The sequence below is a fragment of the Neovison vison genome, chromosome 2 (assembly GCF_020171115.1).
Source record: "Neovison vison isolate M4711 chromosome 2, ASM_NN_V1, whole genome shotgun sequence".
Taxonomy (NCBI): domain Eukaryota; kingdom Metazoa; phylum Chordata; class Mammalia; order Carnivora; family Mustelidae; genus Neogale; species Neogale vison.
In genome coordinates, this window is record NC_058092.1 from 14993622 (window position 1) to 15020393 (window position 26772).

Below are 26772 nucleotides of genomic sequence, written 5' to 3' on the forward strand. Positions count from 1 at the left end.
GAGCCAAAGGCAGAGGCTTTAAGCCACTGAGCCACCCAGGCACCCCAGAATGTTATTTTTTTTAACTGGAGCCTTTACTGAGGATTCATGGAAGTCTATACGTAATTCATGACATTTTTACTAAAAAAAAAAAAAAAAGGGATTATTTTTCTTTGGACAAACATACAGATTTGACCAAACGGTAAATTACATATTCACAGGGCTTCCTAAGCTCAAAGCCCCTGAACTTTCAAGAAGACAAGATCAAATGTTACACAGAACTTTCTGAGAGGGATCCAAGTTGTTCAGTCACTATCACTATTACTGCCATTTTTACCTCCTCTTAGGTGGAGGCTCTTCATTGTCAGAGTCTTCTTCTGAGGAGTCATCCTCCTCTTCATCCTCGTCTCTTGAATCATCTAGCTCTTTCTTTGGAAATAGAACTCCCGGGCTATGAAAAGGAAAAAGGGAAGAAAAATTAGGTAAACTTAGGTCAAAGAGAAGTGCCATATGGGACAAGAGAGAAAGGTGAAGTGAGGTGCTATTTCGTGGACATTCGAATGCCACGGTACAAGCATCAGGTCACAGTTGAACTTATTCTGAACACCCCGTCATAACACATCTGTAAAAGTCCCAGACCACACCTCATTCCCTTCCTCCTGCCATTTAATAAAATTGATTCTTAATCACTTAGTAAAATGATTACTTAAGCTCTTAATGTCTGTCCAACACTGTATTAGCCACTGAATACAAAGCAGTGAACTGTCTATAAGGCAGCAAACCGTTTGCACAGCAGTATACGTTTTTTGCCCTCCTGATACTGGCAAAGACCTCAAAATAATATAAAGGCCGAATCTCTTCAAGTTTTAGAGAAATACAGCGAGGATTTTCTATTTTCTTTGCCCTTACTGATAAAAATATTGATCTCATTGATTAATAATTCCTTAAATTATAACATTTTATGTGCTTGACTTTAAGAATTAAATTTAATGTCTGAGAAATTTAAGTAATATGCAACCAACCAAGTAACACCTATTTAGGCTTGTGCACAAGGTCCAATATAAGAAACTACACTATACTCTTGCTAAAGTAAGGTTTTAAGAGAGCCTGGTTGGCTCAGCCATTAATCACCCGCCTTCTGCTCAGGTCATGATCCCAGTGTCCTGGAATCAAGCCCTGCATTAGGCTCTCTGCTTGGCAGGAAGCCTGCTTCCCTCTCCCACTCCCCCTGCTTATGTTCTCTCTCTTACTGTCTCTCTCTGTCAAATAAATAAATAAAGTCTAAAAAAAATAAAATAGGGGCACCTGGGTGGCTCCGTGGGTTAAGCCTCTGCCTTCAGCTCAGGTCACAATCCCAGGACCCTGGGATCGAGTCCTGCATTGGGCTCTCTGCTCAGCAGGGAGCCTGCTTTCCCCTCTCCCTCTCTGCCTGCCTCTCTGCCTACCTGTGGTATCTGTCAAATAAATAAATAAAATCTTTAAAATAAAAATAAAACAAAATAGGGTTTTAGTGGTACATGTCACAGCACTTTACTACAAATGAGAGCATAAGAAGACCATCGCATTGGCACACAGAACAGTACTTGGCCCATGGGAGGTGCTTAACTTATTTTTTAGTGCAGTAATAAATAAAGATAAAAGAGGTTTTCAAGGAAATGGCCTCTATAGTATTGAGAAGGCAAATCAGGATTCTTGGAAGCAGCCAATGCTCTTTCTCCTTGAGCAACTGACAATTAAAAAAAAAAAAAGATTTATTTATTTGTTGTGAGAGAGCGAGCGAGCGAGCATGAGTAGGGAGAGATGTAGAGGGAGAGGGAGAAACAGATTCCCCACTGAGCAAGGATCCCGATGTGGGACTCAATCTCAGGATCCTGAGATCATCACCTGAACCTAAGGCAGATGCTCAACTGACTGAGCCACCCAGACACCCTGAATGATGGATAATTAAAACATACCCAATCCTCTAATAATCTTCTCATTAGCATTTACTTAATAAAGGGCTGAACATAAAAAAATGGCCAAGGAGCTAAAGAATTCAATGCCTGATTGTAGGAACGGATGGCTAACAATAAGCTCTGGCAGGGTAGCCCAAATCCCTACTCCTACATGAAAAGCTTTTACTCTAAAACCATATTGCCTTAGGTAGGGGCACCCAGGCGACTCAGTCCGCTAAGCATCCAACTCTTGGCTTTGGCTCAGATCATGATATCAGGGGTCATGAGACTGAGAGCTCTGAGTTAGGCTCTATGCTTAGTGTGGGAGTCTGCTTGAGATTCTCTCTCAAGGTCCTGGGATCAAGCCCTGTATCAGGTTCTCTGCTCAGCAAGGAGCCTGCTTCCCCTCGACCCCGTCCCTCTCTGCCTACTTGTGACTGTATGTCAAATAAATAAATAAATAAATAAATAAAATCTTAAACAAACAAAACCAAAACAATACTGCCTCAAGAAGTCTTTACTTTCTAGCAGAACAGTAACAAGTTAATAAGTTAAAAGCCCAAGCCTGTAACCTAGAATCAGATTTTAAATTTACAATGACCAACACTTCACGTTATAGGCTAGCTGCTTACCTGGGATAATAGGGAAAACAGAGCTGGAAGGTGCCACTGAATCCTTTGCCAGAGATCTGTTCCATCCATCCATTCTTTTCACATTTCTGCAGAGTTTTCTTCAGCAAATGCACTGAACAAAAAATTCAGAAAGAAAGTTGTGTATTAAATTTGAAAATTACCTCAAATCTAATCAGTTATACATCAATTTACTGTCTTGTCACAGATACTAGTTGACACGTGTTAAGGGAATTCTTTGTGGTCAAAGGGAGGAATAATTCACTACACAATTAAGTGCCCATAAATTTGAAAAGGTTAAACTGTCACAGCAAGAGATTTAGAGACCATTAAGCCAAGTTCCGAATTTCACAGAAAGGAAAACAGGAGCTCAGAGTGGTCGTCACTTGCCCTACAGTGGCACAAAATGATTAAGAGCCAACTTAAAACTAAATCTCTCATCTCCATTCATTCGAACATCCCCTGAATGCCCGTCTGTACTAGGAAAATCATCTAGGAGAATATCGATAAAGAGTAATATCACAGCAAACCACAGAATAATACTATGCTTCTAAAGGCCTCACTGATTCTCATCTTTCATATAGAGATACATCAAAACTACATTTTAAGGTGATTCAGTGTCCAAAATACAGTAGCAGTTATCAGTGAAACTGAAAAGGTTAATAACCAACTTCATCTTCTCTTCTAGATACTCAACCGAAAGGGAAAATCATGAAATGGTTTGTAAAGGGTCAGCAGACACAGTAAACACAGTGCATATTTTAAGGAAGGAAAGATTAAAAAAAGTCACAGCAGTTTTCAAAGTAATGCATGAAAAAAATGACCAGAAAGCATTCTTCCGTAACATTAAAAAATTCATACTGCATATGTGCTAAGTCACTTAATATTCAGGCTTCAAAAGTACTTTTAATTAAAATAATACAGTCTAGTTTGCATTTTGTTACTTACTTTCCACATTCTTTACCTATACCGCTATGCCTAGTCTAGCACCTCACTGAGAAAACACCCAGCCACATTACTCCACATGTGACCGTGCTGCTAGGATGAGACTTTGAATCACAAATCACTACCTGACAGGGTAAATACACTTCACTGAAAAAAAAAAAAAAAGCATTTTCTGTTTTAGGGCTTAAAAGGCAATGAGAAATAGCAAGTCATATTTTAAAACACCGGCTTGGTTTCAAGGTGAAATTAGATGCTTTAGCAAATATTCAGAAAAGCAAAAAGAAACTATACTTGAGAGGTATCCTGAACCAAGGATTTATCTAAATTACAACAAAAATAAATATGAGAAAAACCTTTACAGCGAAATAAAATCAAATCCTGATCTTCAATAGAGATTGTAAAAATTAAGGAAAAGGGGACGCCTGGGTGGCTCAGTGGATTAAGTGGCTGCCTTCAAGCTCAGGTCATGATCCCACGGTCCTGGAATCAAGCCCCGAATCGGGCTCTCTGCTCAGCGGGGAGCCTGCTTCCTCCTCTCTCTGCCTGCCTCTCTGCCTACTTGTGATCTCTGTCAAATAAATAAATAAAATATTTTTTAAAAATTAAGGAAAAGCTTTGATAATTTTTCTTTGTTGTTCCCTCTTAGTTTCACAGTTGGCACTTAATGCTTTGTCATTAACAGCACGGGCTCCAAAAAGTTTCACAAGGTAATTCCCCTGAGCCCAGTCACTGCATACAACTCTGAGTCTTACTTTGATAGTTAGAATTGGTCCCTGGGTGGTTCTCCAGGACATACTTCTTCAAAGCAGTGGTTGAGCAGGTCTTCGGCTCATTCATGGCAGCAATAGCAGACAAGATTGCATATTCCATCAGGCTTCCACCAAGCAGGGGTTTCTCCCCTGATTTCTTCAGCTGTTTTCCAAGGAGGAAGAGAAAAGCATCAAGACAACACTCTCCCAAAGCAGGTCAAGACAAGACTCCTCTGCACCAGGTGGGTCGGAGTTCCTGCATTAGCACAGATATGTTTTACAATAAATTGTCAGGTTAGGGACTTTCTCTTCCCATTCATCAGGTATTCAATCTGACTGAGGAGTCCCAACCCTCCTATGGCCTCTCCTCTCTCCATTTACCCTTCCATCCAACCTAAAACAGCAATAGCTACCCTAACTCAAACAGAGTAACTGCTCTACCCCAATAAGCAAGTTAACTTGTTATACCCCAATAAATAAGATACTTTTGAGAGTACTTCCTTTGTCCCAATCTGAAAAATGCAGTAGTTACATAATAAAACAAATAACCTTTTTAATCCTCCAAGGAAAACAGCAAAGGAAAAGTTCAGTAACTATTCAGGGTATCATACAACAGAAAATTACATAGCATATTCCAAGGACAAAAGGATGGGGAACAAAGATCAGCACCAATAATCAAAAAGGGTAAAAGGACAAACTCAGGTATGGTCTACAAGTGAGATTCTCAAAGAGCAGTCTACAAATTCTCCGGGGTTCCTGAGAGTCTTTCAGAGGATGTGTAAGGTCAAAACAATTTTCATAATACTACTAAGATGTGATGTGCCTTTTTCGTTGTGGTGACATTTGCACTAATGGTAGAAACGCAATGGTGGGTAAAACTGTTGCCACCTTACCACAAATCAAGGAGGAGATAAAAAAATGTACCAACAGTTACTGTATTCATTATTGCTATGCACTGTGTTTAAAAAAAATTAATAAGGGGCGCCTGGGTGGCTCAGTGGGTTAAGCCGCTGCCTTCGGCTCAGGTCATGATCTCAGTCAGGGTCCTGGGATCGAGTCCCGCATCGGGCTCTCTGCTCAGCAGGGAGCCTGCTTCCCTCTCTCTCTCTCTCTGCCTGCCTCTCCATCTACTTGTGATTTCTCTCTGTCAAATAAATAAATAAAATCTTTAAAAAAAAATTAATAAAAAGTCAATTCACTAAAAGTCATTAGGAATGCCTTTGATGAAGTAGCAAAAATTATTTTATTGAATCTCAACCACAGTGCACTCTTTTTGCTATTTTATGGGATGAGATGGGAGGAACACATAAAGCCTATCAGCTGCATTGGAGGTATGACAGCGGTCTCAAGGACAAGCACCTTCAGCGACTGAGCAGTGAGCTGAACTAGCTCCATTACTCATGGAACACCCTTTTTTTACTTGATGGAACAAAAAACAGATAAATTATAGTTATTTAGGACTTGGGATCCTGGCAGATATTTTCTTGAAAATGTATTAAATAAGTGTCTCCTTCCTCCAAGGGAAAACTAGCAATATTTGTTACCAAGCATAAAAAGCAATTTTTAAAAAAATTTTATTTATTTGAAAGAGAGAGATAGAGTGTGACAGTGGAGAGGTCAGAGGGAGAGCAGACTCCCCACCGAGCAGGGAGCCCAATGTGGGACTCGATCCCAGGACTCCAAGATCATGACCTGAGCGTTGCTTAACCAACTGAGCCACCCAGGTGCCTCTAAAAAAAAAGGCAATTTTAAAGAAAAATTTTAAATCACAGAACACTTGTATTTACACCATGGTGAGCCTGGTAATTTCCCAGTACTTTAATATTGTTCTGATGAGGTCAGCAGGTAATATAATGTTACTTTTGTTATTATTTGATGAAATGTGATAATATTTTAATAAGCTACATAATTCAGTGAACCACTATTTTCCAAATGATCCTGTTATGAAACTATGGTTAGAAGATCCCACTCCAAGTTCAAGACCAAATGATTTTAAGGGCAAGAATAAAAATTTCACTCATATGGTCTCAGGTTCTATATGGCAACTAACCTTTAAGGAATTACTACAAAATCAGTTAATGTAATACAGGATATTAACAGGATAAAGGACAAAAACCACATGACCATCTCAAGAGACACAGAAAAATCATCTGACAAACCCAACAGCTGTTCACAATAAAAACTCCCAGCAAACAAGTAATAGAGGAAAATATTTTCTCAACTTGGTAAGAGGCCATCTATGAAAAACCTACAGCTAACTTAATGGTGGAAGACTTGATGTTTTTCCCTCTAAAATGGGGAACAAGATAAGGATGTCTGCTCTCATCACTGTCCTGAAGGTTCTAGCCAGTACAATTAGGCAAGAAAAAAGCAAAACAAAACATCTAGATTGGAAAGGTAGAAGTAAAACTCTCTTTATCTGCAAACAATATGACTCTGTATGTAAAATATCCCAGGGAGTCCACAAAAAATCCTAAGGAGCCTACAAGAAAACTTACTAGAACTAGTAAATGAGTTCAGCAAAGTTGAATTAATATAAAATCAATAGACAAATCAATTGTATAAAATCAATAGACAAATTATATTTCCATAGACTAGCAATATCCAGAAGTGAAAGTATTTCCATTCACAATAACATGGAAAAAGAATAAAATACTTAGGAACAAACTCAAGGAAAGAAATCTAAGATCTTTATACTACAAAATGCTGCTGGAAAAATTCAAGCTCTGAATAAACAAAAAGACAGTGTTCATGAACTGGAAAAATCAATATTATAAAAGGATAATGATTCTTCTCAAATTGATATACAGGTTCAATGCAATCTCTACCAAATTCCTAGCTAGCTTTGTGAAAATTGACAAATGATCCTAAAATTCATATAGAAATGCATAAGACCCAGAATAATCAAAACATTTTTTTTTAAACTACATTTTAACATTTCCCAGTATCAAAACTTACTGCAAAGTTTTCAAAGCTATAGTCATCAAGACAGTGTGACCCTGGCATAAGAATTCACATATAGGGGGGCGCCTGGGTGGCTCAGTGGGTTAAGCCGCTGCCTTCGGCTCAGGTCATGATCTCAGGGTCCTGGGATCGAGTCCCGCATCGGGCTCTCTGCTCAGCAGGGAGCCTGTTTCCCTCTCTCTCTCTGCCTGCCTCTCCGTCTACTTGTGATTTCTCTCTGTCAAATAAATAAATAAAATCTTTAAAAAAAGAAAAAAAAAGAATTCATATATAGGGATGCCTGGATGGCTCAGTCAGTTAGGTGACTGCTTTCAGCCAGGTCATGAGCCCAGGGTCCTGGGATCAAGATCCACATCGGTTCTCTGCCTCCCTCTATTCATGCTCTCTCTTGCTATCTCTCTTTTAAATAAGTAAATAAAATATTAAAAAAAAAAAAGAATTCACATGTAAATCAATGGGACAAAATTATAGTTCAGAAATAAAGCCTTACCATTAACAGTCAATTTTTTTTTATAAAGATGCCAAGGTAATTCAGTGGGCAAAGGACAGTCTTTTCAATAAATGATGTTAGGACAAATGGATATCCCCATGCAAGAACATAAATATTTATATCCTCACCTCATACCACAAATAAAATTCAAAATGGATAGGCCTAAATCCAAGAGCTGAAACTATTTAAAAAACCACAGTAGTAAAACTTGTGATCATAAGTTAGGTGATGATTTATTAACTACAATACCAACAGCAGAGGCAATTTTAAAAAATGATCACCTGGCTTTCATCAAAATTAAATACTTTTGCACGTCAAAAGACACCATTAGGAAAGTGAAAGCATAGACCACAGAGTAAGAGAAAATATTTGCAAATCATATATCTAGTGAGGAACTTATATCTAGTTACATAACTTTTATATCTCGGTAAGATAAATAATCCAACTGTAAAAACAGGAAAAGTAATTAAAGAGACATTTTACCAGAAAAGATAAACAAATGTCCATTAAGCACATGAGAAGATGGTCAACATCAGCAATCATGAGGGAAAGGCCAACCCAGACCGCAATGAAATGACACTCTCTATCCACCAGTATGGCTAGCATTTTAAAAAGACAGCAACAAGTGTTTGCGAAGATACGGAGAAATTAGAACCCTTACACTTTGTGTTGGTGGGAATGTAAAATAATGCAGCCACTCTGGGAGTTTCTTACAACATAAATTTACCATACAGTCCAGCAAGTCCACACTCCTAGTTATGTATCCATGTGAAACAGAAACATGTGTCTGAACAAAAGATTGAGATGCAAATGCTCATTGGCAACATTACTCAGAAGAGTAAAAACAGTGGAAATAACCCCAATTTTCATCAACTTGTGAATAAACAGAGAGTGTTAGATTCATACAGTGTGACACCATGCGGCAATACAAAGGAATGAAAGCACTGATTCATGCCGCAACACGGACAAGGCTCAAACAAGACTATGCTAAGTGAAAGAAGCCAGACACAAAAGCCACATATTGTATGACTCTATCCATATGAAACATGTAGAAAAGGCAAATCTATATAAAGAGAAAGTCCATTAGTAGGTTGGCTGAGAATGAGAATGGGGAGACATTCCAAATGGGCACAAGAGAGCTTTCTGGGTAAGGAAAATGTTCTAAAACTAGATTGTGGTGATGGCTGTACGACTTTGCAAATTTACTAAAAATCACTAAAATTATAAAGCATAATTTAAAATAAACGTATTTTGGGGCACCTGGGTGGCTCAGTGGGTTAAAGCCTCTGACTTCAGCTCAGGTCATGATCTCAGGGTCCTGGGATGGAGCCCCAAATTGGGCTCTCTGCTCAGCGGGGAGCCTGCTTCCTGCTCTCTCTCTGCCTGCCTCTGATCTCTCTCAAATAAATGAATAAAATCCTAAAAAATAAAAAAAATAATAATAATAATAATAAAGGGGTGCCTGGGTGGCTCAGTGAGTTAAGGACTCTTAAGCCTGCTTCCCCCGCTCTCTCTGCCTACTTGTGATTTCTGTCAAATAAATAAATAAAATATTTTAAAATAATAATAAAAAATAAAATAAATGTATTTTATGATATATAAACCATACTTCAATAAAGCTATTTAAAAATTATCATTTGTTCCAACTCTTGGTTTTAGCTCAGGTCATGACCTCAGAGTGGTGAGATCTGAGCCGTGGGTGGGGTTTGCACTCAGTGAGAGGTCTACTTGTCCCTCACCCTCCCTCCCTGTTCCTCTCACCCCCTACATGTTCAACAGCTCTCTAATAAATAAATATATATTTTTAAAATTATCATCTGTTAAGTTTTCATACAGAATCAAATAATAACGTCCACAACTATTTAAAAATTATCTGATACTCCACACTTTTCTAACTATATTACTATGTGTGGTGAACTTTCTTCAGATACAACCCAAAATGTGTTGAACAGATAGATACCAGCTATCTTCTCTTCACCAAGATATTAAAGACTTTTGCAAGTTTTTAATAAACAGTACCTTTCTTCTCCTCTCATTCAATTTTTTTGTTTTGGCAAATATAGTTATTTTTCACAAAAAATTTTATCATTTATGTTAATGTGAAAAAATTTTTTAAATTTAGTATTTAAAAGTTCCTTCAGTTTTAATTTCTAATACCATAAATATTGACAGATATAACCCACATAAAAAAAAACTCTTGGGGTCCTCAAACTTTTAGAGTGTAAGGAGGTCCTGAAATCAAACTTCTGAGAACCACTTCTCTACAATCCTTTTCAGCCTCTAACCTGGAATGTCCCAGAAGCACCTTTGCCAGTTATTTGTTCTAACTGGCCTCTCTCTACTGCTCTCTGAAGAGCATTCTTCAACAGCTGAGGCCTGCAGAGAAAACAAAAGAATAGCAATCAATACATCAATGAAGGAGAGATTTGAAGAAACAAATCCAGGGTTATTCCCTGAACTGTGTTCTAATTCTTATTATACGTGCTACTTGTTAAAATGGACAATAATAGGGGCACCTGGGTGGCTCAGTGGGTTAAGCCTCTGCCTTCAGCTCAGGTCATGATCTCACGGTCCTGGGATCGAGCCCCACGTCAGGCTCTCTGCTTAGCAGGGAGCCTGCTTCCCCCTCTCTCTCAGCTCTCCCTCTCTACTTGTGATTTCTCTCTCTCTGTTATATAAATAAGTAAAATCTTTTTTTTTTTTTTAAAGATTTTATTTATTTATTTGACAGAGAGAGATCACAAGTAAGCAGAGAGGCAGGCAGAGAGAGAGGGAAGCAGGCTCCCTGGCGAGCAGAGAGCCCGATGCGGGACTCGATCCCAGGACCCTGAGATCATGACCCGAGCCGAAGGCAGCGGCTTTAACCCACTGTGGACAATAATATAAAGTACTGGCACCCTTAACACAAGTGGCATTCTTTTTTCTTTGAGCAAAGAAGTCACTACCCAGATACATAGAACCATATACTATACACAACCAATTTCTGAACTTCAAGACACTCCAAACACCCTCCATTTATTTTCATCAACAACAGTGGCAACCAAACCATGTAATCAAGCAAAGCATGGGTATGTTTAAAGGTCCCATTCAAGGGGCGCCTGGGTGGCTTACTGGGTTAAGCCTTGGTCATGATCTCAGGGTCCTGGGATCGAGCCCTATGTGGGGCTCCCTGCTCAGTGGGGAGACTGCTTCCCCCTCTTCCTCTGCCTGCCTCTCTGCCTACTTGTGATCTCTGTCAAATAAATAAATAAATAAAATCTTAAGAAAAAAGAAAAATCTCAGAATGGCCCATTCTTTCACCACTGCCATAATCTTAGTACCAGCGACCATGCCCTCCCTTCTGGGCACTGTGCTGCTGCTTTCATAATGCATATCACTATTAGGTCAATACACCTACGAAGGCCACCTATATGATGTTACTCAACTGATGAGGTGTCAGGGTCCTAATGCCTCAACCCAGCTTCAAAGCCTTCCATGACGTAATCCCACTTCTTATTAGTCTATATGCAGTCAGACCATTTAGTTATCAAAAAAGAATGCCAACTCCTGCCGCTGCAATGGTCTCATGAGGCTCCTTTAAGAATGCCTTCCCCACTCCACCATCCATCTAAATTCTACACCCCTGGGACACCTGCGTGGCTCATATCAACTAAGCGGCTGCCTTTGGCTCAGGTCATGGTCCTAGTGTCCTGGGATGGGAGTCCTGCATCAGCCTCCTTGCTTAGTGGGGAGCCTACTTTTCCCTTTGAATGCAGCTCTCCCTGCTTATGCGCATTCTCTCTCCCCTGACAAATAAATAAAATCTTAAAAAAAAAAAAAAAAATTCTTTCTTGGGCGCCTGGGTGGCTCAGTGGGTTAAGCGGCTGCCTTCGGCTCAGGTCATGATCTCAGGGTCCTGGGATCGAGTCCCATATCCGGCTCTCTGCTCAGCAGGGAGCCTGCTTCCTCCTCTTTCTCTCTGCTTGCCTCTCTGCCTACTTGTGATCTCTGTCAAATAAATAAAATCTTAAAAAAAAAAAATTCTTTCTTCCAGATCTGATCAAGCCCCATCTCTTTAACTTACCGCTAATTCGCAGGCACAGATCCTTGTTCTGAAAAATTCTATAGCCTGTATCACACCATTCTGCACTTACTAAGATGCCAAGTGCTATCTGAAATGCTTTATTTGCATGGAATAAACTAGAAAATACAACAAATCCAAGAAACAGGTACTATTACTGCCCATACTTTACTGATGGGGAAAAGCTGAGTGACACAGAAGTAATTTCTCCAAGGTCACAGAGCTAGGCAGTGGAAGATCCAGTTACAAATTTAGATAATCTGATTCCAGATTCTACAATCTTGCTCACTATGCTATGCTTGCATTTTCCAATAAAAGACACCCAGAACAGTGGAAAAAGCAGGAAGTATGAAACTGAAAAACAAAATAAAAGTTCTGGCTTTACCAGTGAACAGTCAGGTTAACTCCAGGTAAGGAAAATTGGTGTTGGGATATGTATTTTTAAGTCTATTTTAAGAATTATGGAAAACAGTGTAAACAAAAGTGTTTTATACTATGAAGTGCTATATACCTTTAAGGAACTTTTTATTATTATAACAAGTTTTGTTCTTAATTATACCACTTTAATTAGAAGCAGGGAATAATGGGTGACTGCTGATAGCCATGTTTTTCAACTGCGGAGAAAATCAGTCTGCATTGAGGGATATAAAAATGAAAGCCATGCACAGAGAGAACCAAAGGTAAGGGATGGAATACAAAAATGCAGCTGACAGCATCAAGGATTCTGAGTTGTAAGCATCTGAATAAGAAAGTTACATCAGGGATGCCTGCATGGTTTAGTCATTAAGAGTCTGCCTTCAGCTCCGGTCATGAACCCCGAACCCCGTGTCTTGGGATCAAGCCCCACATCGGGCTCCCTATTCGGAGGGAAGCCTGCTTCTCCCTCTCCCACTCCCCCTGCCTCTGTTCCCTCTCTCACGGTCTCTGTCAATTAAATAAATAAATAAAAATCTTTATAAAGAAAGTAAGTTACCATCAGTCTGGTAGAAATGCATTAATGGGGCGCCTGGGTGGCTCAGTCTGTTAAGTGTCTGTCTTCAGCTTGGGTCATGATCCCAGTGTCTTGGGATCAAGTCCTGCATCAAATCCCTGCTCAGCGGGGAACCTGCTTCTCTCTCTCCTTCTGCCCTTTCTCCCTGCTTGTCCTCACCCTCTCTTGTGCTCTCTCAAATAAATAAAATCTTAAAAAAAAAAAAATCCATAAATGGAATTAAGAACATCAAAAAACTCTTGAAATTGAGTGTTGAAAATGTTAAGAGGGGTCACCAAAGACCCTTCTAAATTATTCTCTAAATTAAAAAAGTTTAGAGAAAAGTATAGGGCATACAACGAAATCTTGTGCTATTTTTTTATTCTGGTGGCAGAAAAAAAATAAAAAAGACAGTATGAATTTATACCAGACAGAATGATTCCTAATGCCTTGGAAAGTTTTTTAAAATTTTATTTATTTAACAGAGTGAGAGAGGGTGTGTGCATGTACAAACAGGGGGAATAGCAGAGGGAGAGGGAGAGGGAGAAGCAGGCTCTCTGCTGAGCAGGAAGCCCAATGGAGGGCTCAATCCCAGAACCCTGGGATCGTGACCTGAGCTGAAGGGACCATGACACTTGACTAACTGAGCCTCTACCCTTGAACGTTCTAAAGGTACCTTCCTAGAATAAACCCCAAATCTCTGTAAACCCCACATACCCAGTTTTTAATCTAGAGTTACAAAAAATCATTGCTACCAAATTAAAGAGGTGACTTACATATTATATAAAAAACAGTCTTTTAAAATGTATATATTTTTAAAGATCTTATTTATTTGACAGACAGAGATCACAAGCAAGCAGAGAGAGAGGGGTAAGCAGGCTTTCCGCTGAGCAGAGAGCCCGATGAGGGGCTCAATCCCAGGACCCTGAGACCATGACCTGAGCCAAAGGCAGAGGCCCAACCCACTGAGCCACCCAGGAGCCCCTAAATTTTAATTTTTTTTTCAAAGATTTATTTATTTGACAGAGACCACAAGAGAGGGAACAGAAGCAAGGGGAGTGGGAAAGGGAGAAGTAGGCTTCTCGCTGAGCAGGGAGCCCGATATGGGGCTCGATCCCAGGACCCTGGGATCATGACCTGAGCTGAAGTCAAACACTTAATGACTGAGCCACCTAGATGCTCCCAAATTTGTTTTTTAGAGAGAGAGAATGGGGGGTGGGGAGAGGCAGAGAGGGAGAAGAGAATCTTAGACAGTACCCACACCCAGCACGGAGCCCCACATGGGGCTTGATCTCACAACCCTGATCTCATGATCTCAACAGCAATTAAGAGTGGGAAGCTTAACTGACTGAGCCACCCAGGCGCCCCTAAAAAATACTCCTTAAATATTAGTATCATATTTAGCACAGTGTAATGCTCATACGGTAAGAATGTTGGAACTGAGACTGAAAATATTAACATGAGTTGAGCACTACCTATAAGCCAGGCAGTGTTCTAAGAGTTTAACATATGCTAGAGATTTGAGCCTCCTAACGACCTTATCAATACACTGCTTATCAATGAGGAAACTGAGACACAAAGGGATAACTTACTTAGTGATACAAAGCTAGAAAATGACAGAATCAGGATTTAAACCTAAGGGGTCTGGTTCCGAAGTCTGTGCTCTTACAGCCTCTAGATATATGGGAGAAGAAATTCACGCCTCATTTCACATGCTCCAGGACACAGGCTCCTTGTGGACTGGCCAGGTGAAAAGCCCATATTCATTCATTCATTCATTCACTCATTCATTCATTCACTCATTCAACTAATATTTACTGAGCATCTACTGTATGTTAGGCTTGGAGGAAACAGAAGTGAACAATTTAAATAAAAATCCTGGCCTTCAGGATTCTGACATTTTAATGGGGTAGGCAGGTAATTTTAGAAAGTAGTCTTTCTACTTTCTAACATATGCAGATATAGCATATGTTAGAATGTGATGAGTGGTATGGAGAAAAATAAAGCTTCAGAGAAGTAGAATTCTGAATCCTGGCAGAGAAGGGAAGGGCTGCATATGTATTTTCAGTGGTTCCATCAATAAAATGCAGTGTATGGGCCATGGCCGGATATTGACTGCAACAAAACTACAAAAAGTCATCTTGGAGGACACTGAACATGGCCTGCACATTAGATGTTAAGAACTTAAATAATGTTAGTATGATGGTTTTGTTCTCACTGCATTTATGTGTAGGTTTGTAAGTTTCCAAAATAAAATGATTTGGGAAGCCTGGGTGGCGCAGTTGGTTGGACGACTGCCTCCGGCTCAGGGCGTGATCCTGGAGTCCCGGGATCGAGTCCCACATCAGGCTCCCAGCTCCATGGGGAGTCTGCTTTGCTCTCTGACCTTCTCCTCGCTCATTCTCTCTCTCACTGTCTCTCTCTCTCAAATAAATAAAATAAAATCTTTAAAAAAAAAAAAAAGATTTAAAAAAAAAGGGAAGGCGATCATGGCAGAGTCAAGGCACTCTAACGATGACATTAGAGTAAAACCTGAGAGTAGTGAAGGCCAAGTGGATTATGGGGGAAACCATCCAAGCAAAGGGAAGAACAAGCATGCAGACTCTGATGCCAGTTAAGTGAGGGAAGGGTAATGGTGGTTTGGTCAGAGATGCAATGAAGTGTAGTGTCTTGTATACTGTTTTCAGAGACTTTGGCTTTAATTATGTGGAGGTTGGGAAGCCACTAGAAGGTAGAGTGGCAAGGGGATATGATCTACCTTATATTTCTACAAGTCCCACTCTCATTGCTATGCTAAGAAGACACTGAAGGGGAGGGAGCATGAGAGGCGCAGTTAGGAAGTTATTGCTGTAATACAAGTTAGAGACGGTGGTGGCTTGGAAGAGAGCGGTACAGATGAGGTAATGAGAAGAGGTCTGTTTATAGTAATATCTTAAAGCCAAAGCCAAAGTAATTGCTTACAGATTAGATGGAGGTGTGGAATAAATGGAAGAGACTATCATAAAAGCAATGTTTCTGGCTTCAGCAGCTAGAAAGATGATGTCGCCATTAACCGAGGTGGAGAAGATAGGGAAGACACCAAACTTTTTGGGGAGGGGTTCAACAGCTCAGTTCTGAACATGTGAAGTTAGAAACTCAAGTAGTGACAGGAAATAAGCATCTGTCTCTGTGAATGTGCAGCTAGATTTATATATCTGTGAATTAGTAGTGTACAGCTTTGACAGTAAAAAGCTGTTACCAAGAGAATGTGGATAGAAAAGACAAGAAGGAAGCCTGGCTAGCTAGCTCAGTCAGAAGAGCCTAAGACTCTTGATCTCAGCATCAGGAGTCTGAACTCCCTATTGGGTATAGAGATCACTAAAAAACAAAAACAAAAACACTAAACAAAACAGAAACCAAACAACTAAAAACAAAAAAAAGACAAGAGACCTACAATCTAATCCTTAGGAGACTGAGAAAGAATGGGTAGTGAAGTTGGAAGAAAATCAGGAAGACAGGCTGTCCTAGAAGGCAAGTAAAGAAAGTAAAGAAAGGAAGGAGAGGAGCTCGTGAATGCGTTAAGTCAATGCCAGTGAAAGACTAGCAAGTAAATTAAGGACTATGAATGGACTACTAAAATTTACAACATGGACATCACCTGTGGCACTGACAGGAAAAAGGATTTCAGGTAAGATGGTTCAGAGTGAAGTGTGACAAAAGTGGGTTTAAAATAAGGTAGGAGGGGAAGGGCACCTGGGTGGCTCAGTCGTTAAGCGTCTGCCTTCAGCTCAGGTCATGATCACAGGGCACACGGTCCTCGGATCAAGCCCTGCACTGGGCTCTTTACTCAGCAAGAAGCCTGCTTCTCCCTTCCTCACCCCACCCCGCCCTGCTGTGTTCCCTCTCTCACTGTCAAATAAATAAAATCTTAAAAAAAAAAAAAAAAAGGTGAAAGGAGTGCCGGGCAGGCTCAGTCAATAAAGCATACAACTCGGGGGCATGATCTCAGGAGCATAATCTCAGGGTTGTGAGTTCAAGCCTCACATTGGGTGTAGAGCTTATTTAAGAAGAATATACAAAATTAAAAACAAAAAAGGACAGGAGGGGAAAAACTGTAGACATCAAGTACAAATAACTTGTACTTTAAAACTGCATTTTTGGGGCACCTGGGTGGCTCAGTGTGTTAAGCCTCTGCCTTTGGCTCAGGTAATGAATGATCTCAGGGTCCTAGGATTGAGCCCTGAAATGGGCTCTCTGCTCAGCAGGGGGCTTGCTTCCCATCCCCCTTCTGCCTCTCTGCCTACTTGTGATCTTTCTCTCTGTCAAATAAATAAAAAAAATCTTTAAAATAAAATGAAACAAAACTGCATTTTTTTTGCTCTTTTGTTTGACCAAGTCTAAGTACAACTAAATTGTCATGTTAATTGTATGTACTACAAGATTCCACTACAGTCAGAGACAAAATCATTATGGTGTCACAACAGTAAAATGAAAAAGGGTTTCAAAAGAAAAAGTTATCGGGTGCCTGGGTGGCTCAGTTGGTTAAGCGACTGTGTTCGGCTCCTGGAATCCCAGGATCGAGACCCACATCAGGCTCTCAGCTCCCAGAACCAAAGGTAAGGGATGACCTTCTCCCCTCTCATTCTTCCTCCCTCTCTCTCTCTCAAATAAATAAAATCCTAAAAAAAAAAAAAAAAAAAAAAAAGTTATCATTAATAAGGTCATAGATAAAGATCTTCAGGTTTGTTGCCATTATGGGTTGGTAACCCATCTATTATCAGACAAATTTTGTTCAACATAAGATGATGACGAGAAATGTTCCTAAAGATTAGACGTGGAGTGAAGTTCTGCTGCTAGCAACAACCTGTCTCCTGTGAGAAGAGCAGTATGGTAAGAAAAGAAAAAAGCTGGGAGGTGATAAGGTCTCTAATTACCAGAGAGTAAAGAGCAATGAATGTGAAATGTGTTTCCATCTTTAAATGCATCGTACATGCATCACACACGCATTTCTAGCTCAAAGCTCTATCTGTGGGTCATACTCAGCAGAAAAAGCATGAAAAAATCAGGATATTAATTTCAAACTTAGTGCTTCTATGATTCCCTTTTCTTTTGTACCATTTCATTGACTCTTTAATTGGGCACTCTGAAGATCATGAAGTGGTTTTCGGAAAATGTGGCGTCTGGATTGAAACTACAGCAATTCTAATCGCAAGCCTCAGTAATTCAAGTACATACTGGAGCTAAACAGTATAGGACAATGTGCATGCAAGACAGGAATCACAGAAATGACTCTGTACTGGAAGACAATTCTCTAAAAGTCAGATAACAAAGATCTCACATAAACACACTTAAAACATAAACTGTGAATTATAAATTTAAACAATACGTCTGCATGAAACCACAGATTAGCACATGTGACACTCTAAATTATCATTCTACATATATTTAAGTAGCAAATTTTTAAGAAATGAATTACTACCAAAATTCTCCCAGAACTCTACCTTAAATGTTTAAATGACGAAGACAGTACTGTCTCTGTAGAGGTGTTTTTTTTTTTTTTAAAGATTTTATTTATTTATTGGACAGAGATCACAAGTAGGCAGAGAGGCAGGCAGAGAGAGAGGAGGAAGCAGGCTCCCTGCTGAGCAGAGAGCCCGATGCGGGGCTTGATTCCAGGACCCTGAGATCATGACCTGAGCCGAAGGCAGAGGCTTAACCCACTGAGCCACCCAGGTGCCCCTCTGTAGAGGTTTTTAGAAACCTGAATTCTCTTACGTTTCAAACTCTAAATAAAAAATAGAGCATACACCAATCACCTCATACCAACTGAGGATAACTAATATCAAAATACCAGAAAAACAGGGGTTGGCGAGGACATGGAAATATCAGAACCTTTGTGCACTGTTGGCTGGAATGTAAAATGATACAGCTGCTGTGTGAAACAGTATGGCAGTTTCTCAAAAAAAATAAAAACTAGAATTATTGTATCATCTAGCTATTCCACTCTTGCATATAGACCCTTAAGCACTGAAAGCAGGATTTTAAAGAGATGTTAGTACATCTCTAAGTCAGAGAGCATAGAGCAGCATTATTCACAAGAGCTGGAATGTTAAAGTCAACCCAAGCATTCATTTTTATTTTTAAAGATTTATTTATCTGTCAGAGAGAGAGATACTGAGAGACAGAAGGAGAGAGCGTGTACACAGGCTAACAAGCGGAGGGAAAAACAGGCAGAGGGAGAAGCAGGCTTCCTGACAAGAAAGGAGCCTAATGGGGATTTCAATCCCAGGATCCTGATATCATCACCTGAGCCGAAGGCAGACTGAGCCACCCAGGTGCCCCTAAATGTTCTCCCTCTTGAATATTTACTCTTTCTTCTTTCTCATGAGAAAGGGGCTAAGGGAGTAACACAGACATCTGTATTTTGAAGTCTAGGCAAACAGCTCATACCTGATGTCCACTCTAAGTTTAGGGTAATACTGAGACACGTATTTCCTGATGAGACTGTAGGAAGCTTCTTTAGGTTCACAAAGGCGAGTAAAGGCCAATGGGAGAATATCCTCCAACTTTACTTGTGGTTCTGGATCCACTGCAGAGTTTCTGTTCTGAAATATAATATCAAAAATTATCATCATTACAGAATATGGAGTTCTCTGTTCGAATGCTTCTATATTCAACTCAAGGGCTTACCTAAATTGACTGCTAAATCAATTGTAGAATACTATCACTTTTTTCCACATTCAAATAAATATACCACAGGGGTAGTATAATGGCACTTTTGTGGCAACTTATTTGAGATAAGAACTTCAGATTGAGAGTTAAAATATGTATAAATACGAAAAGAGGGGTGCCCCAGCGTCTCAGTCAGTGAAGCATCCGACTCCTGATTTCAGCTCAGGTCATGATCAGGGTTGTGAGAGCAAGCCCCAGACTGGGCTCTGCACTGGGTGTGGAGCCTGCTTAAGATTCTCCCTCTCCTTCTCCCTCTCTTAAAAAAATGAAAGAAAGAAAGAAAAAAAAATCGTAGACTTTAATTAAAGGTCCTAGTTTATCCTTAGCCTTCAATAACAAAGAATGAAAAGGAGCACAGGGCACCAAAAAGCTCTGTAAAGAGTTTATTTCATTCAAAGTTTTAGAAAAAAAGTACAAAAATCTTTGGAGTTGCAAAAACACAGACATAGAGAAATAGTCATGATTTCAGTTACTGACATAGAGGAAATACTACATATTTCACTTTACTATAGTACAAATACTTTCCATAAATGAAAATATGTATCTCAAGGAACAGAAGTGTTAGTATGCACAAAAAAGAAAAGGAAAAGGAAGAGGAAAAGAAAAACAAAAACAAAAAGTCTCTGGGTATAGTTTTGGGGTCTAATATTGGGTAAAGATACACTCATATGCCCTTTTGGTTTAACATTTCATATTTCAATAAAGGAATATAATTCCTACAGTTTCCCATAATTCAACTCCTGGCAGTTAAGTGCATCGGCTCTGGGGCTGGAGTGCTTGGATTTACACACTGCCTGTTTTCTATTCATTAGCTGGCCAACAGTGAGCCAATCATTTACAACCTCTCTAGGCCTTAGGAAAAAGGCTGCACTCGGCACAGTGCTGGCCCACAGGGAACACTCAATCAGTGCTGTTATGTCTAGTGGAAGAAACAGTTTTACAGAGCTCAAACTGTGGTAGAGACTTCTTACCTTTCTGTTTCTGGATTTCTGAGGTGTTTTTCTTGATTTTTGGACCACAATAAAACTCCCAGAAGCACCTTTTCCTTTTACCTAAGGTAAAGTAATTACAGTTGCAATAATCAATATTTTTAAGTTACTGTGTTATTAATATTTATAACTTTATACTACCCAAAGTACAGGGCATGGTACTATAAGAACTAATGTACAGTACTGCTCAACCCTTCAGAGAAAAAAGAACAATGGACAGACTGAAAGACTTGGGATTGAATCCTTTTTACGGTTACCATCTAGCCATTTAGTACTGGACAACCCCCTAAAGTCTCTGAGCCTTTGTTTCCTCATTTACAAAACTGGGAAGAATGCTATTGTGATACCAGGTTAGATAGTCTATGAGCTTTCCACCCCCCAAAAAAGTACTATGAAAGAAGGGACAATCTTGGGGCACCAGGGTGGCTCAGTGGATTAAGCCTCTGCCTTCAGCTCAGGTCATGGTCCCAGGGTCCTGGGATCTAGCCCCGCATCGGACTCTCTGCTCAGCGAGGAGCCTGCTTCCCCACCCCTCTCTGCCTGCGCTCGGCCTACTTGTGATCTCTGTCAAATAAATAAAATCTTTTAAAAAAGGGAAGGGCAGACAATCTCTTAGGGATAATAAGAAAATCTCTGTCTTGAAAGGAAGATCATTCCTTGGCAAAAGTTTACAGCCTGCTGATCTCAAACTACAGTGCTTCCCAGATCGCCCATTAGTGATTATTACTGCACATGGGAATAGTTATCTGATTAATTCTTAGCCACCCCATATGGTATGTGTAAGTCTTACCACATAGTTCCACAGTTTACAAAGCACTTTCATAGAACTTTAAAGCTGATTGGCACTAACCTGAGTCCTCCACACCTTAGCTTTATTTGTGCTACTATGAATGTAGCAATCAAGCTGAAATGCTTTCAGCCTATAAACTGTTGTTTAAGCATCAAACTGAGGTCAGCCTACGAGGCAAGAATAGGTCATAAACTGTATTTCATAAAAAAAAAAAAAAACAAAACAAAAAAACCCACAAAGCCAGCTCATAAACTGTGCTGACATATGCTATGGTAGAGGACAAGTGTTTGGTTCTAATTACATTGGTTAGATAATACCTTTTAATCAGTGACTGTTTTGAAGGCCATACAATTATCATTATACAACATTCTGAGAAAGCTGTAACATTAGATCCACAGCAGCAATCTGTTTTACTCACTGATGGGCCGTTAAGAACCCGGCACACAGGAAGAATATATATTTGTGGAATGAAGTACTTCTTGAAAGTTCCTAATCACAATGTAAATGCCTGAGTGGCACAGAATTCTGTATTAATCAAACTGCGCAGAAAGGTGTAAGAAAGGCAACAGAACTCTTGGAATGCAGTTAACTAGGTCCTCTGACCATTTCTGCCACTACCATCGGATTGTGATTACTGGACTTATGAAGAGAATTTAAGATAAAGTCCATTCCAACTTTAAATTTTTGTGATTCTAAGCAGTATTTTTATGTACTATGCAAAATTACATAGATTTAGGCCTGAAATCAATATTGGTTTTAGACCAGTCTCAACTTACTCAGGCTTCTCTGAGCTCCTAACAAGCTTTAAAATTAAGTTAAAGTAAACCTATTTACAAATACATTAACAGTAACAAGTCTAGTTACATAACTTAGGCTTTAAAACTAACAAACACGGGGCAAGAATAATTCTTTTTTGCTGCTCCAAGAAAATGATTCTTTAATTCTAGCTCTCATCTTCAGTACTAGGTGATCTCAAGCATAAGTGGCCCCCAAAGAAAATCTAATTATGGGGCACCTGGGTGGCTCAGTCAGGTAAGCATCTGACTCTTGATTTCAGTTCAGGTCATGATCTCATCAAGCCTTGTGTAGGGCTCTGTGCTCAGCATGGAGTCTGCTTAAGATTTTCTCCCTTCTGGGGCGCCTGGGTGGCTCAGTGGGTTAAGCCGCGGCCTTCGGCTCAGGTCATGATCTCAGGGTCCTGGGATCGAGTCCCACATCGGGCTCTCTGCTCGGCAGGGAGCCTGCTTTCCTCTCTCTCTCTCTCTGCCTGCCTCTCCATCTACTTGTGATCTCTGTCAAATAAACAAATAAAATCTTTAAAAAAAAAAAAAAAAAAGATTTTCTCCCTTCTGCACTCGTGTGCTCGCTCGCTCTCACTCCAGCTCACTCTCACTCCAGCTCACTCTGTCCCTCCCTCCTCCCACCCCTAGCTCATGGACTGTAGCGTGCTCTCTAAAAAAAAATAGATAATTAAAATTTCTAAAAGTACGAGGAGCACCAGAAACAAATTACACTATCATGATGCTTCTGCTTTCCAGAACAGTTAACTTATCAAAGGTAACCAGCACCCGTGATTCTGAAACCTTGTCTCAAATAATAAAAATAGGTTAAGTTTAAGCATTTCATCGTCATATTAATTTACAAAAGAGAACACAAAAACTCTAAATGTTGTGGACTTAATAGTTAATACATGCTGAAATGAAATCATCCCCAATAATTGGTTAATACCTGTTTGATGACACCTCTATTTAATTCTCTTTTCAGTGCTTGTTTGAGGAGGTAACCTCTTCTCTCCAACTCCAGAGAAGGGTACTTATGGATAATGTATTTTCGAATAGCAACAACTGATGCACCACTCTTCTGGAAGCATGCCTAGAAAACAGATTTACCAAACCATACACATTACTTTATACTAGCTGCTTTTCATTAGACAGAAAAACTGACACATTTTCAAAATAAATTATTTTGGAGGTGAACTTGATAAAGGATGATAAAAATGGCAGAAAGAAGGAGCAGTCTTTCAGGTAACTTCAGTTCATCATGGCTGTTGAAAAATACAGAAATACAATCTTTTTGCAACAATAATTTTAACTTACTTCAAGACAGGCAAAGAGAAAATACAACATATGAACCATATTCTGTGTGTCAAGGAAGAACCTCTTCCCATTTTAATTCTATTCTATATTTAAAAGACAGATCTCCAGCATTAAAATGAAGAAAACATAACATTTTTATTACTTGTAGGATTATAGATCTGGTTCATTTTATGGAATGGGCTTTAAGCATACAAAGACCAATGTTTCTCTGTAGACTTTGTGTGAATGTCAGCAGAGAACATAAAGATAATCTGAATAAATGGCATAAAACGGTTTACAGATGGAAAATCTTAAGAAGAGTTTTGGGTAACAATGAGGGCATTCGGCTGTGACTTAAAATGCCCTCTTCTGTTTCCATCCAATTTATCTATATTCCATTTAAATAATGACCATGGAAGACTTACATAGGTCATTATGTCACGAAGGTGGCAAATTTTTTTCACATACTTTACATAAAGAGCATCTGTTACCAACCTAACCGGCTAGTACACCAATTTTGTGTTGCCGTTGTCTATAAACTAAATGTGTCAATTAATTCTCATTGGATAAAGACTTGGTTGAATGTTATTTTATAAACTTTGACAATAAAGAAAAATTGTACAACATAAAACAAAGTTGTGTTAATATGGTTCACCTACTTCAAGTAAGTATCTTTGATCTATTACAACCCATTAAAGTTTACTCCTAATCTTTTAAGAAAATACAAAGAAAATCAAGCAGAAAAGAACTCTCTAATGCTAAAACAATTCATGCTGCACCAAACTAACAGAGATGGAAGTAGACATCAGGACTCCTATTTATTCACAAAATGGTATCAGTGGTCTGAAATCATGATTTGTTACGTTGCATGGAACACACATACACACACATAGCCTCATTTGTACAAATATGTGCAGATTCAAACTATTCTTCAGGCCTAATTATATTGTTCTTTTTGTTTCACTACTTTAAAATTTTAGTCCCTTCTCCAACCTCATTGTAACTCTGCTCCTCAAAATTTAGGCTGAGAGGTCATGAAGTAAATGAAATCCTGGAAGAAAGGATATACAAAGAAAAGAGATCTCACTACAGTCAAGCTATCTAGACCAAGAAAGTTTTAAGGAGTTGAGAGCCCTCTTAAGAGTACAGGGAGAGGTCTGAAGGCTAACCCTTTCCCAGTTCATGTGTCATTCTCAAATTCTGAGAATGACCACAAGGCTCCTCTTTCCTCTGTATACCACCGCTGATTACACTGGTCTTTATCCCTAATTTTGACTGAGATCTTAGCAACAAGGTCCCTAAAATGAGGGCATTTTGTTAATTTGAATGATGAGATGGTAAGAGGAACTAGTGAGATTATCATCTCATCATGCAAAACTAGCAAGGTAAGCATAACCAGAAAAACTTAAACAAAAAAGGCAAGGTCAGATTAGAAGAAAACCTTAAAAATTAAAATAAGCAAGCTATTGGTAAACTAATGGGAGTCAGTGGATTACAGCAAAGTCATAAAACTGTGCAGAGAGAATTTCTGGTGATGAGGCAAAGTAGTAAGGTTTTTAAGAGGGTTTCTTAGAGCTCAGGTGAGCTAGCTATTACCAGTATTAGACACTCAGCTTTGAATTGGACCTAAAGAAAGTGTATCTTTTTAAAATAAAAATCCTCTATGCTACTCAGTTACTCTCAGTCAGAATCAGACTTCTTAAGGGCAAAGATGACCCTGTTTGTTTTTTTCTCTGCTATATCCTTAGCAGGGTTACAGATACACAGAAGTTAGTCCTTAAATATGTTTGTCGAATGAATTAACAAGTTCAGCCTTCAAATAAATAGTATATTTAACCAATAAACTGGGGGGGGGGGAATCTATATTTAACCAAAACACTAAAGTTAAAAATATCTGCTCTCATAAATTTGAATTAAAAAATTAACAGTGCTCGCCAAATGTGATTTTCTTAAAAAACAAAAACAAAAATAAAACATGAACTTCACAATGGCTTTCTTCTATTTAAGTATCTTTTAGGAAGCAGAGCAAGATTTCTCATGTCTGGACAGAAATATGCCATTTTCAAATAACCCAAAGACGAACAAAATAAATCTAAGATGAACTGCTTGTAATAAAAACTTGCCTTAATGGCCTCAGTTAGGATTGCATCCATCTTGGGACGTGGGGAGGAAGCCATCGGTGTTTGTTTCTGGGCCCTGGCTAGCTGGCTGGCAGAAAGGGTAGCCCAGGAAGGTATTGTTTTTTTCACTTTCTTCTCCTTTTCTTTAGACTGATCTTTTTCACTTTAAAACAAAGAATTGTTATTATGCAAAGTAAACTGCAGAAAGAGGTATAAAATCAGAAAGAAGAGTAGACAAAGGAAGGATAAAAATTAATGTCTTATTTCCACACTAAAGTGATACATAAAATGAGCAAAATTTTCACAAAATAAAAACTTTTTAAAAAATTGGATACTATAAATGAACAAAAAGGTGTTTTCTCTTAGTTGTAGAAGTCAGATAAATTAGCACTATGATGGTCCAGCAGACTAAAGAAATTGAATTTTAAAACATATTCTAACTACAACAGCTGTGATTTAGCACAGTGAAAAGAACTCAAGCTCTGAAGTTGGAAGACCTGGGTTTGGGTTTTTGCTCTAACATTTACTAGCTATATGACCTTGGCAGGTGACCTGAGTCTCAGCCTCCTCAGCTGTAAAATAGTAATATAAGGCCAAATATTTTACAAGTTTGTTGCAAGAATTATATTTGTAAATACAATTTTGTGAACATAAAGCATTACACAAATTGTATTCTAAAAATAATAATAGCACTCCATGCACCTAAAATACAGGGTAGCTGCTAAAAATTCCAGAGAACTTAAGCCTATAAAGGATTCCCTGAGGATTACACCCAGAAAGTGCAGTTATTCCCAAGTTATTCATTCATTTAAAAAGCAATTTCTAACAATTCTGACCAACTATGAAAAGAACAGAACAAGATCAGCTGTCCTGGCAAACAAACAAAAAATCAAAAACAAAAAAAAACCCACTTTAAATTAAAAAAGAATTACTGGGGGTGCCTGGGTGGCTCAGCCAGTAAGTGGCTGCTTTTGGCTCAGGTCATGATCTCGGGGTCCTGGGATGGAGCTCTTGTTCTTCGCCCTTTGCCCTCCCCCTCTTGTGTGCACACGCGCTCTCTCAAATAAATAATAAAATCTTAAAAAACAAAAAAGATAAAAAAGAAATGCCACCACATTGTACAGATTATCAGTAGCAAATTTCACTTTCAGATTCTCAATGTCACCCTCCAACTGATGACTACGTCATCAAACATACACAGAGTTTTAGGGGACTCTGGCAATAGCTGGTACAGACTAATGTTTTCTTACAGAAGCATATAAAAACAACTCACAGAGGCAGAGGCAGGAATAAAATGGTGAAGTGTTTCCCAGGTCAGATTTTTAGAGTCATGTTTCATTTCTTATTGAAATTATGTCAATGATTAA

The 26772-nt window shown here is 39.1% G+C and overlaps 1 protein-coding gene across 6 annotated transcripts in view; it reads right to left on the minus strand.

The window, feature by feature from the left end:
- HP1BP3 (heterochromatin protein 1 binding protein 3) overlaps positions 1-26772 on the minus strand; it is a 37692-nt gene that overhangs the window by 2072 nt on the left and 8848 nt on the right. For 5 of the 6 annotated variants that reach the window (XM_044237337.1, XM_044237335.1, XM_044237336.1 and 2 more), the window contains 8 exons: positions 25409-25568; positions 22939-23082; positions 20403-20483; positions 19150-19304; positions 9976-10066; positions 4240-4399; positions 2546-2657; positions 317-430 (listed from right to left, as the gene is read on the minus strand). In XM_044237337.1, coding sequence (XP_044093272.1) covers positions 317-430; positions 2546-2657; positions 4240-4399; positions 9976-10066; positions 19150-19304; positions 20403-20483; positions 22939-23082; positions 25409-25568 — 1017 coding nt within the window. The other variant, XM_044237341.1, reaches the window with a different exon arrangement.